The sequence below is a fragment of the Petromyzon marinus genome, chromosome 5 (genome assembly GCF_048934315.1).
Source record: "Petromyzon marinus isolate PM22_M1 ecotype Great Lakes invasive population chromosome 5, UKy_Petmar_22M1.pri1.0, whole genome shotgun sequence".
NCBI classification, from domain to species: Eukaryota; Metazoa; Chordata; class Hyperoartia; order Petromyzontiformes; family Petromyzontidae; genus Petromyzon; species Petromyzon marinus.
The window spans coordinates 9,192,508-9,205,915 of record NC_133671.1 but is presented as its reverse complement, the minus strand read 5'-3'; the positions used below and the strand labels follow the sequence as shown (position 1 = coordinate 9,205,915).

Below are 13,408 nucleotides of genomic sequence, written 5' to 3'. Positions count from 1 at the left end.
GACAGGGAAACTAAGAAATGTATATGAGCAAGAGACAAAAAGAGTGAGAGGTAAAGAGAGGGAAGATAGAGAGAGACAAGGATTCTGTTCATGCCATGAGTTTATTTTACAGGTGTAAAGAAAGTACAGGGGACGAGCAGTCACAGGGGGTAATGACAGGGAAATTAGCAAAGGATGAGACTAGGGGGTAAGGGACAGGCAGGGGAATGATCTGGGGTCTACGAGAAGGATCGAGAGCCAGCGAGACGTTTCAAGAGGAGGTGCGTGGCCAAGGGTCAAGGGATGGCCACGCTGAGGATGAAAGGGGTCGAGAGGAGAGGCTCGGGGCTGCTGCTGCTGGAGTCAGGGTCTTCGCTGTCAAGTGAACGTGTCTTCAATAAAGAACCATCAAAAGGCAGTCTCCTGGAGTTGTTACACAAGCAAGGTGGTTTAATGGACCTTGGGGTTGGATGCTGCGTTCGAGACACCAGGGTGGCTCACACGTATGGGTTTCCTCCCATACGTAACGACTCATTAATTGGACGATAACACCTTCATATACAGGGGACTGCAGAGCTTGGGGGGGGGGGGGGGAATTCCCACTGGCTGACCAGCTGGCTGATTTGCCCAGTTGTGGTTCCTCGCATCTCCGAGTAGTTCTCTCTTCAGGAGTGAGCTATTAAGATAGTACTGTTCAATTAGATCCTCGAGTATTGGGAGTTAATATAATCAGCCTGGTCACTAATGGCTGCGCAAAAAATAAACATTAAATGTGGTATAGGAATATATAATAATATAATATTAAATGTGGGTTTCACTTAATCTATATTAATTGAACAGACATTTAAACAATATTACCGACAAGCAATTAATACTTTTTTTAGGTAATAACGCGGTATCCCTTGTATGGATAAAACATTTTTCGATTTGTGTTTATATCACTGTTAAATGAAAATATAGAGCTTATGTGCACCTGTATCTAACTTTAGATCTGAAGCTTTCGTGACTGCAAGGATTCACTCGTTGTTTTTTTCGGTAAAGTCACATAGGTAAAATAAAATACATGAAAACTAAATTAAATCACGACGTTTCGGAGGCAACACAAGCTTCCGTCTTCAGGTGGAACAGTCACTTGATACAGCTATTTTGCTGTGACTGTTCCACGTGAAGACGGAAGCTTGCGTTGCCTCCGAAACGTGATTTAATTTAGTTGTTTTCATTTATTTTATTTTGCCGACGTGACTTTACCGAAAAAAACCAAAGAGTATGTATCTAACTTGTCATATTACAGTTGCACTGTTTTTATTCACGTCTGGTTCGCGTACCAAAGTCATATACCTCGATCGTTATTTGTGCAATATTCCTTAAGGATCCTGTACTTATTCTCTGCAATATTGACGTCTTTGTTGTTGTTGTTGCTGTGCTTGCACACTGCTGTATGGATCTCCCTTGTAAAATAGCCAGGAAACTGGCTAAACGGGATCATACTCTTTGGTTCTATTCGGTAAAGTCACGTGACTTTACCGAATAGAACCAAAGAGTATGGATCCTTGCAGTCACGAAAGCTTCAAATCTAGAATAAACGGGATCATCCTTATTCGAGGAAATTCCGAGCCAATTCTGACATCTTCCACAGCTATTCTCTGACACAATATAGTACACTGCTCTCTGTGAGAGTACATTCATTTCATGACGTGATAAAGATAAAAGTGGCATATAACTGGTATGAAAAACAAAACTCTATTATTGACAAGTAAACGCATCTTTTTCTCTGTCGGTCTTTGATCCATCTATTCCTATTTGTCTGTCACCTCCCCGTGCCTCTTTGCGCACTTTGATCTCACATTGGATAAATAAATGCAGTTATCTACGTCATGTAGAAATGTAAGGAGTTGGGCAGTTCGCAATTAATGTGGTGACCTTGGTTCACATCAGAGGCAAGCGGTTATCTGAACTGGTCTTTGGGAACCCTTTCTAAATCTGCATTGACCAGCGAGGTGAAGTATAGTGATCTAGGGCCGACATAGCGTGGGGAGGTCTTCATACAACAGTGGATTTCCAAATAGATCTAAATTAGTTTATTTTCTTTAAACATGCCTGTACGAGTCTGTGATCATGCATTTGTAATATGTAAAATATACAAATTCTGGTTAACAGACCTGCATATGCACAGGTACACAAAGCAATGTAATTGTGGTACAATCGGTGTATGCAGGTGAATACAAATATCAAAAACCTGGCATCAATGTGTAGTGGCATAGAATAATACATTTAGCAGTATAGCGCTGGCATGCTGGCGGGGAAGAAGATCTGTGGCTTACAACAGGCCAGGCGATACACCAGAGGGGGATATCTGGGGGAAAGGTTACAGAAGGGGGCACAGGAGGAAGCCCTGGGAACCCGCTGGTAAGTTCTGGAGGGCGCGACCGGGGCGGAGCGAGGCCACGCTGGGAGCATAAAAGGGGGCCCTGAGCGAGAGCTCGGGGCTGTCGTTTGGAGTGGGATACCCGTCGTGCTGTTGAAGATCGTCGCCATGGTCGCTGTCGTCTTCACTCGATATTGCGCTGCTAGACAGTAGTTGGCCGTCTCGGTTCAGCACCGTAAGTGCTTGACGGCTCGTGTTGTGGATAGGTTAGCAAAACCACGTAGAGTTGTGTATAAGCGAGCGACAGACGAGTGTGGACCAGCGTAGGGTGTGTATTGTGCAAAGGGTGCTCGGTTAAATAAAAGAAGTGCCTCCAAGTCTAAGCGTCTCCGAGTTAAGTCACTACAAATGCATTAAGCATGGTTGGCATGGGTCCTGATAATTGAAAGCTCTGAATGCGGGCAGCCTGTTCTACGAACACAACAAAACGAAAAAAGTTCAACATATACATATAAAACGATCACCACCTACACAACACCACCAATACAAGCAACACAAACCGAATACCTAACCACAGCACTCGTTCCACAATTAGACCACCACGAACAAGACCAGCACCACCACCACCACGACCATAACACCACAGAACCACAAACAGCAACAGAGACACGTGCAAATAAACTACAACACTCGGGACTATCATAACAGATCACTGTCAGGAAGTAACTCTGATACAAGACAAATGTGTTTTGAGTTATCATTTTATTTCATGTTGCACAAATGATTCCGTGTAGCCAACTTACCAGATACTTTAGAAGGGAAGGTCCGTGGTACGTGAGCACAGCAACATTATCGGTATCGCAGAGAACGAGTTCAGGGTGCTTAAGGAATATTGCACAGCAGACGAGGTAACACATTTATAGTGGCCATAACAGTGTGTGTGACCCACCAACCCTCGCTCCACAGTACTAGGTTATGCGCCACGTACAGGACAGCCACCAGCGTGAGAACCTGCAGCACGGAGTTAGAGAGCTCACGACACAGAGACACGAGTGTGTGAGAGAAGCGAAACCCGTTCAAACACTTGCCACACACCCCGCACATCTCCCCGATAATTTCCATACCAGGTCGCGCGCCTTGGCCGGCCGCAGAGTCCAGGCAACGCGGTAGGCACCGCGGAATACTAGGCCGCGCGCACGCGATTCCCGCGGACGCGATGCTGAGGCGGGGGGAGACGGACCCCGCCACGGGACATCTCGAGCTTTCTTGCACGGCCCCGGATTCTCCATGGAGATGGAATAGATGTGGGGAGGACACGGATACAAAACGCGGGCGTCTATGTACAGAAGCCGTGACAGTGGGAGAGACAGTGGCCACCATTGAGGCTTGGCCCGTGTTGGGGGAGTAGCGTGGGAGGGCGGGGCCACAGTTTGGAGGGGGCGTGGCTACACCGGAAGGGGGAGGGGCTGGACAGCCGAGCGTCATCACGTGGGCGGGTCGACGTCACTCAGACGTCACTTGATTGGTGACGACAACCTGGAGCGCGTTTGGGCTCCCACGACGGCCGCGAGCAGCAGAATCAAGTCTCCCAAACTTTAAGATATTTTTGTTTTTTCAACGCAAGGTAATAACTTATATTTATTAAGGAAAACATAAAGCTGTTATATAGACCAAAATTACAAGGACAGTGGTACCTCGGTATACGCCGTAAATTCGTCCCCGAAGCTAGGAGGACTTGTACCGAAAATGACGAATACCAAACGAATTTTCCCGTGAGAAATAAAGGGAAATAATCCTTTCCAGAGTATAAGAAATTATATTTAATATGGCATATTATACATTAATGAGGGTGTATAAAATAATTTAGACACTACATAAATTAAAATAAATGCATAAATAAATTAAAATAAATTTAAATAAAAATATAATTTAACGTCACTTTATCTTGCTGAGAGGAGTGAAAATCGCAAAAAAAACACGTGAAAATTCATAGTCTTTGGTTCTATGCGGTAAAGTCACGTTGGTAAAAAATAAAACAACAAAAATCACGACGTTTCGGCCACAACACAAGCGGCCTTCATCAGGTGAAGGGACCAGGCTGTCTCGAGGACAGCGCTGGAGTGAACCACAGCTCGCGGTCGGAGCTTGGCTGTGTTTCACTCCAGCGCTGTCCTCGAGACAGCCTGGTCCCTAAGCTGTGTCTGCGGCAGCAGTTACATTGGGGAAACTAAGCGACATGTCTCGGACCGTGTTCGTGAGCATAAGGCAATACTTCTGTCGTGGCTGATAATTATTTTAATGTGGCTGGCTCACGCGAAATTAATTTCTCTAAGACGATGGTACTTTCCAATATCAACAAAGATTCGTTTGTGAAGCCATCCATATATACAGGCACAATTTCAACCGAGACAATGCGTACAAAGACAGCAATCATTGGAAAGATGTCATCAACCACTTTGGGTCATGACTTGATTTTTTGTTACCTTACCCCAGGGCACATATACCCCGCTCACTTCGTTCTGACACCAGGAGATTTTGTTGGCACTGCATGTTCCATGCATTCACCGCCACAGCGCTTGTGCCACGCCCACTTTTTAGAAACCTTTCAAAACGGTTGCCTTCGGTGACCTCCCCCTCTTTCCTCCTGAAGACGATCAATTGTGTTCTGATCGAAACGTCGTGGTTTTCATTTTTATTTTAAAAAAATTCTTCTGATTCACTTTAATCTTGATTTGAAGCTTTCGTGACTGCAGGAATCCATTTGGTTCTTTCGGTAAAGCCATCTGAAGATGATTGCTTGTGTGGCGATCGAAACGTCGTGATCTATTATGTTTTCTACCTACGTGACTTTACCGAAAGAACCAAAGAATATTAGAATCTTTATTTATCCTGGATAAAATCCGAGGAGCTATGAAGCTCTTTTTCACAGATGTCCAGTAGGGGCGGGTCAGAAAGTTACAAGAACACGCAGTGCAAATTATAGGAGAGATGAGAAAGTCACTAAAAATATATGATTTCAAAATAAACATTTTTTTTCATGAAACATATAGCAATGATATAGACCGCAATTTTATATATGTAGGAGGTCTGTGCTTTGCCAGTAGAAAGGGAAATGGGAGACATTTAGTTTCATAGAGACTCGTGGAATTAATCCATCAGTGTATAGCTTCTTCGTGTTATCGGCACGATGAGGTTTTTCTATGGATTGCCTCGTTTCATCCCAACACGAAGCGAATCGCACATTAATGGAATTTTCTCAAACATCCCAATGCAGCAGCACCATCCTGATAAAAAGTCAGTGATGCAGTGAGATTAAATGAGACACATACAAGAGATAGACATGTAGGGATATGATATGAGATGCAGACAAAAATAAGTCGTGAAATTAGATAAACTAAATACAAATAAGATTTAGAACATACATATGAGTTGTAGACAAGATACGTAGAATGAATGAGATAAATAGGCAATAAATAAATGAAAAGGGAGTTGACAAAATATATAAACAGGAGGTACATTTTTCTTCCTGTGGTTGTCCCACCTGATGACGATTGCTTGTGTTGCAATTGAAACGTCGTGATCTATTCTTTTTCTACCTAGGTGACTTCACCGAAAGAACCAAAGAGTAAGAGATACCTATTTAGCGATATGAGAGGAGTAGATAAGGGAGAGAAATGTCATGAACTTGCGGAATGTATGCAAGTAGGAAATAAAGGTTATCATCAGACATGATAAATCCACTGGTGGATGAAGGTCTGATAAGCCTTTACTATCCCCCTAAAGTAATTCGAAGCAACAATCCATCTAGTCTCTACAAACGAGCTGATTTGATTGCTCCATTTCCACGGATATCCTCCTCTTGGGTGTATTTAATGTTCACCCAGAAGTGAAACTGTTACACCACAGTTCGGAGTTTGGCAGCAAGTCGTGTGTGATGTGGTAGAGTGTGGCGACTCCCACCTCTATCAATACGTCTCATTAGGGGGAAAGAGCAGATAGACTACTCTATAGAGATCCCTCTCGTGGAGGCCCTTTCACCATAAGCTGTATGAGCAAACAATTGCAGGGCTGTGCTTGCTTACAATTGAAGAGACTGGGTGCAACAATTGCTCAGCACCATTTGAGCACTTATTTGGCCAATTTAATGGCATAACCCGTTAATAGGCCCTGATTAATTGAAATCATCAAAGTGTCTGTTCACATAAACTCACAAACTTCCATGTGTGGCCATGAGCAAGTGCCGTCAAATCCAAATTTCTCTGGCCAGGACCAGTCTCTCCATGAGGCAACCTCTCTCGACTCACAAAGCGGGTCCTATTTTATCAACCCTAGGTGAATGCTGGGCTGAGTTAACCTCATATTGATTATGAATTGAAACTGATTTAGAGGTAGGCCTTCTGCTGTATCACTCAGAGTAATGAGAGGTTAGGAAGCTACTATCGAAACTGTCACTGTACTTATTGATCTTGCTCTTACTGCAACACTCTCTCTTGACCAGATGGCGACTAATCTCCTCAACAATCGTTATGCGGTTTTGGAAAAACTGGATGAAGGAACATTTGGCCAGGTGTTCAGATGCTGGGACCACAGGAAACACAAGCAGATGGCCCTCAAGATGATTGACATCACATCAAGGTGAGATAGACCAAGTAATGATGTGCTTGACAATCTTCACTGACAAGTTTTCCTGTAAGAGAAACTCACGTGTGCCTACCTAGACAAGACGCAATACGTTTTCCGTTTTAATGATGATGCAATTTCCAACATTCTCATAAGTGTTTGTATTTCTTCACGCAGCATCACGGAAGCACAAGCATATCGCGAGGCTCTCTTCCTCAAAGTGCTGAGACACAACAGCATCATCCGGCTCAAGGAAGACTTCGTCGTGGGAGATTACCATTATCTCGTGTTGGACTACATCAGGTAACAACACAAAGTCCATTACAACCGTGGCACTTGTAGGATGTATACAAATATAAGCTTGGCAGCTGATTGATCCACATCAGTACTCAATCCTTAGCTGTGCTACACTGCATTGTTAACAAGTAGCTGCATTAACCATTTCATAGCTGGTTTGCCAATTCTCGGGACCCAGTCATGCCCAGTGGTAAAAACTCTGCAGTCAGCACGTATTCAAGTAATTGTTACCCGTCGAATGCCTCACCTCACCCTCAGTGTTCCAGTACTTGCCATGCATGTGTGGATGAGCTGGTGACTTTGTGCTTCATGCTGTTTAACCATGTTGCACTGTGTTCATTTTCTGTGATCAGCATGGGCAGCCTCTTTCACGTGGTGAAATCGAAGGGAGCATTTACTCTGTCCTGCGTCAAGAGATACGCCCGGTCCCTGATGGAAGTGCTGGCCTTCCTGAAGAAGAATGGCGTAGTCCATGGGGACCTCAAGCTGGTAAGGGTTTATCATTACATTTCTTTTAGAGGAATTAAGCAGGTCTAAGGGACGCTGCCATGGTGTCATGGATCGCACACTAGACTTTAAACCCAGAGGAAATTTGTTAAATTGATCCTCCGGATTGGCAATTATAACAGTGGACGGGTTCTCAAATCCCACCCACCCAACACCTCTGCACACCCATGAGTATAAATAGGTAGGTCACAGTTAATCATGTCACGAGTGGCGGGGTGAAGTGTGGGTACTTCCCCTTCTTTCGAGACATTTGACGCTGGGTAACAGGAGCCCAAAACCATCTAGACGGGTTCTCTTCAGCTAGCTATGGCGGAGGCCTTTATAGAAGTAGAGGGTTGAGCAAGTAATTGCAGGACTGCACCTTCACCGTGATCTTTTAAGCAGATTTAGCAGTTTATGTGCCTCATGGGCATCCACTGCATGATGCACATACACTGGCCAGTTTAATTCCCATCACAGCTGCCTCATACAGTGGCGCTCTTATCCGTGACAATATTACCCATGACTCCCATTATCCATGGGAACTGTCGAGTCTATAAAAACACCAATGATCCGTGGCCCTATTTTTCTTCTTATACGTAATTATTTAGTTTTTTTTTACCATCATGCATTGCGGAACAACTCTGTTATTGCCGATGAGCAGAGCCGCTTTGGCAATTCTTCTCATTATAAGCGTCTTGTTTTCATGAATAACTTCATTGCAAGATTTCATATTGGATAATTTTTACGAGAGTTATTGATCCCCCTGCCTCCCTCTTCATTACAAACGGACATAGATCATGCATGAACACTTATAACGTTAGATGGACAGTGCATAAATGAACGCCATTTTCCATGACCCTCGTCTGGTTAAATAAAATATATATATTAAAAAATGCTTGCATCCTCATATTTCTTTCAGGAAAACATCTTGGTGAAATATCACCACACGGCAGCCATCCGATTGGCCGACTTCGGAGGAAGTTTTTTTGAAAATGAACCCCGTAAGTTACACTTTATATACATTTATACATACCGTAGCATTTCTAAATCTTCCTACCGATCCTGTTATATGGAATAATAATGTTTTGTTTTCTATAGCATCTTTCATGCAAATTGCGTGAACGATGCTAATGTTAAATGAACATATGTGATATTACAAGAGCTTAACACAGTGCTGCCCGTGCATGGTAGCTCCACACGAGGTATGATTACAACGCGTTGCGATCTCTGTTTCACAACAGAGCATTGGGAATGTCCACTTCCGTTTAAAATCACGTCCTTTCACACATCATGCAGGACAGGGCGAGAGCACATTGGAGATTCTTGCAGTAAAACTGTGACTCCGATCGTCCACTTAACCCTTTAGAGCTGGTCCATTTATCCTTGGGACCTAGTAATGCCCACCTATGGCGGGATCTGATATATCAAGCGACTGAATGTACGTTTTTTTTGTTGCCAATAATGAAACCGAGAAAGTTGACGGAATTCATTTAAAAAGTGTCTGTGCTGCAGAGTGACATAGACTTAAAAGTTGCTCAGCTATGAAAGACCTGTATTCTTATTTCTCTCCAGCCGACCATTCATTTGGGACGGCCGGATACCAGGCTCCAGAGGTCTTGCTGGCCCAGCCGTTCGGAACAGCAGTTGACATGTGGGCTGCTGGCTACATACTTGCCGAGATCTCTGTTGCGAGGCGACTGCTGAAAATAACCAGCACGATTCAGGAGGTCGCTGGGATCACAAAGGTAAGATTCATTTCCTAATTAAATTGATTTAACTATTTTATTACGGAAAGGGTTTCACGTTTGAATTGGTTGTTGCGGTTCTGTGTTGGCTCAGGCGGTTGAGCAATTGGCTCGCGATCGCAAGGTCGTGAGTTTACATCTGATTGGCGGGGGGGGGGGGGGGGTTCAGCCCCTCCAGTGTCGATAAAATGAGTGCCACTTAGTTGGGGAAGTCGACATTGGTTGACACAGACGTAGATTCGCCGTTGTCGGAGAGCAATGCAGAATTTTACCACTGACTCTGGGCGCAGCCAGGCTACGATCACTGCTGCCTCAGTGATCGTTTTACTTTGAGTTAACTTAAAATTTGAAACAGCTTGGTTCTACGTGACTTCAAGTGTTTACTCAATTACGAATAATTTATACTCTTTGGTTTTTTTCGGTAAAGTCACGTAGGTAAAATAAAAAAAAATTAAATTAAATCACGACGTTTCAGAGGCAACACAAGCTTCCGTCTTCAGGTGGAACAGTCACTTGATACAGCTATTTTGCTGTGACCGTTCCACCTGAAGATGGAAGCTTGTGTTGCGTCCGAAACGTCGTGATTTAATTTAGTTATTTTTTAAAATTTTATTTTACCTACGTGACTTTACCGAAAAAAACAAAGAGTATGAATCCTTGCAGTCACGGAAGCTTCAAGTCTAGAATTACGAATAATTTAATCAATAGGATACAAACCATGCATGTAAATACGTAAAGAAAAACTCAACTCTCCAGTGAAGTAAGAGCAAATGTGACGTTTATTTTCAGATTGTGGGAAGACCACCCTTAATGATGCTGCACGCTGCACCAGACGGTCCTCGGTATTTCAGTGAGTAATGCAAATTTTACTTTTAATATGCGATTAGGTGTTATAACATCACTCGTCTGGCTGCACAATGACGCGAAAGTTGGGTTGTTTCTCCACGTCCTTCACAGCCTTCATTGTACATCACAGCCTTGTGCACATGAATAATATTCTAATGCATGACATCGTTTGCGATTGTGCCCACTGCAGACTTCTTTGGGCAACTGACCAAGGAATGTCGGCAGGAGACCCCTCAGTGTTGCCCGCTCAAGGAGTTTCTGAAAACGAGAGACCCATTGTTCCTGGACTTCATCAGCTCCATCCTACGGTGAGTGTCCCACTCTTTGAGTTTCCCTCAACTTTAACAAATTCAAGTCAGTTTCTATATCATAAGGAATTACGTATCCCTTTGCAAAGTATAGCAAGTCTGCATCTCTCTGCAGAAGAAACTAGGTAAAGAATGAAAGGACAATGCAGTACTCTAATTCGTCATTTAACGTGCTAGTAGATGCGTTTATGGAAAGTGTTGCATAAAGAAAAAATGCATTTAGTGAGGAATGACCGTTTACACATTACAGAGATAACAAATAAAAACCATGCACATTTGCACATTTGCACTATTAAATTAGCCTACAGTCATCCCATGGCGAGAAAAAGAACTGTGATGAGGGTATGCCAACGTGTACTATATCATTATATGATTCCGCGCAGAACCCCAGAATTCCTATACTGCTCAGCCACGCAGCTGAAGAAAGTAATTTGTCATGAACCACTCAGAAAACCCGTTTCCAAATGGAAGCAATGTATTTTAGCAATATTGCATTGTATAAGCACACTTTGAGCGAGGACTTACCATACCTAACTTCACATACCTGCAAACCCTTACTTTGTCAAGTGGATGTCAGTTTATTGTATCACTATAATGTGTAATGTGGGTATGTATATTTTGCTGATCTTCTCATCGGTACTTGTCTCTTTGTTTTCAGCTGGAACCCAGATGACCGTCTAACTCCGGAAAGTGCTCTCAAGCACCCATGGATGAGTGCAGCTCCAGCTCCACCACCTGGATTTCACCAAGCACCAGCAAGCAAGATCAACTCCCATCTGGCTCCATCAACCAAGACCTTCCGGATTCTGAACCCCAACAACTTCACTTCCAAGACAAAGGACCCCTACAAATTATGCTGCCTGGATTCGGACCCCAACGACGTCTCCATCCCGGCTCCAGCACCTTGCCACCTTCCCTCAATTCCACAAATCACTTCTCCTAGACAAATTCCAGTCGCATCATTTTGCAGCAGCTCTTCCGGAGTGGAAATATCCATTGTGGCTACTAAGGTGTCCACTGCCATTTCCCTTCCACCTCCAGCCGCCGTTCCAGTCCCCTTCATTCAGCCAAGGACTGACGCCTTCCTGGCTTCTGTCTCTTCCGGGTCAGTCATCGAAACCAATTTGGAATGGGAGATTCCTACAGCCACTAGCTCAACATCCACCATAAAACGCAGCATTCAGGTGGAAGATTTGAACACTGCTGTGTCTTCGACAGTAGCAATTGCTGACCCCCTCCCAGAGTCGGAGACCAGAATTAATTTGGACATCAAGCCTCTGGATGTTGAGGAATTTCCTATTTCAATTGAGGCAGTCGATGAGATAACCCAAAATGGAGCCGAGACGAGCATGTGCTCCATATTGTCTCTGCCTATAAACGCAGACGACACTGTTAACCCTCTCCTTGAGTCCGAGAGCACGGTTAAGGCAGACTCTAAGCCTCACGATGCTGAACAAATGAAAGCCATGGTACAGAGTGACATGGACAGTGCAGAAAAAATTATTGAGGTCCCCAAATCCCAATCACCAACCATCCGCAAGAGATTGCATCGGTTCGGACGCGCTCTTATTAAGTTGGTCTGTTGTTGTGGGGGAAGTGGTGAGGGGGATTAAATGTTTTAATATTGTCAAATATATGGGCAGCCTTCGACTTATAAACAGGTTTCATTCCTGGGACCTGTTCATAAGTCGAACGGTTTATAAGTCGGTCGCCAAAATGTATTATATTTAAATGCACATAACTCATTGCTATAAATTGTGTTACCGTTTTTAAAAGGGAAACATTGCTAAACTCATAGGAAATATTGTACATTTGCATTTTATACTGTAATTAATACTATATTATACATAACATACCAAATTAATGTTGGTAAATAGAAAGAAAAATTAGTTTTAACTTCACTTGCCTTGATTCCCGATGACGCTGGCGTGCTTGTCGGAAGGCGCATAACGATCCCAACAATTTCACACACGAGGGGGCATGTAAGCGCACTCACACAAAAACACACGACAACGATCTCCCGTATAGCCTGCCTTCACAGCGATTATGAAGGCTGCCTTTGACTCCCCAGTAGCGATGTTTACACACATCGCACCAGGTACTCATTTGAGGCCGAGTTGACCTAGGGGAGGCCCAGTACCCATTCAGATTATCGTCACTGATGTTGGTTGTGAGTGGGAATTGTTGTATATATTGTGATTTTTAAAAAATGTAAATATTAAATATAAAATAATGAACATTTATGTAAAATGTGTTAATATTTGTAATTAAGTGTGATTAAACTTGATTTGAAGCTTTCGTGACTGCAGGAATTACTCTTTGGTTCTTTCGGTAAAGCCACATAGAAATAAAATAAATAAAATAATAGAATACGACGTTTCGATTGCAACACAAGCAACCGTCATCAGGTAGGACTAAATTTGAGAGAGAGACAAACCCACAGACACGGAGACACACAGACACACAAGCAGAGAGAGACAACACAGAGACACACAGAGACCCAATGCCTCTATGTCGTGGCCTTAAATAGAGAAAGAAGAGGTGGGGGGGGGGGGGGGCAGAGAGAGATGTGGGTCTGCTTGAGCAGAGAAATTAGCATGTCAATGAGAGAGCTGTGTGGAAATCCACCCCGAAGCGGCCTGGGGAGAGAAAGAGCGAATGGACCTATGAGAGCCTGGTACATTTGAGAGAGAAATAGGAAGTTTAAGAAGACAAATTTAGTAAAATTAGGAAGTGTTATGCAATGCAACGCAGAGAGT

General features: G+C 43.6%; 1 protein-coding gene across 1 annotated transcript; it reads left to right on the top strand.

The window, feature by feature from the left end:
* Positions 1–3,798: 3,798 nt before the first annotated feature.
* Positions 3,799–12,888, top strand: LOC142915358 (uncharacterized). The gene is made up of 9 exons (XM_076061199.1): positions 3,799–3,968; positions 6,843–6,979; positions 7,142–7,267; positions 7,615–7,750; positions 8,670–8,751; positions 9,323–9,495; positions 10,285–10,345; positions 10,532–10,649; positions 11,308–12,888. Exons 2-9 carry the CDS (start codon positions 6,843–6,845, stop codon positions 12,260–12,262), a joined length of 1,788 nt encoding a protein of 595 aa, XP_075917314.1. The 5' UTR covers positions 3,799–3,968; the 3' UTR covers positions 12,263–12,888.
* Positions 12,889–13,408: the final 520 nt, after the last annotated feature.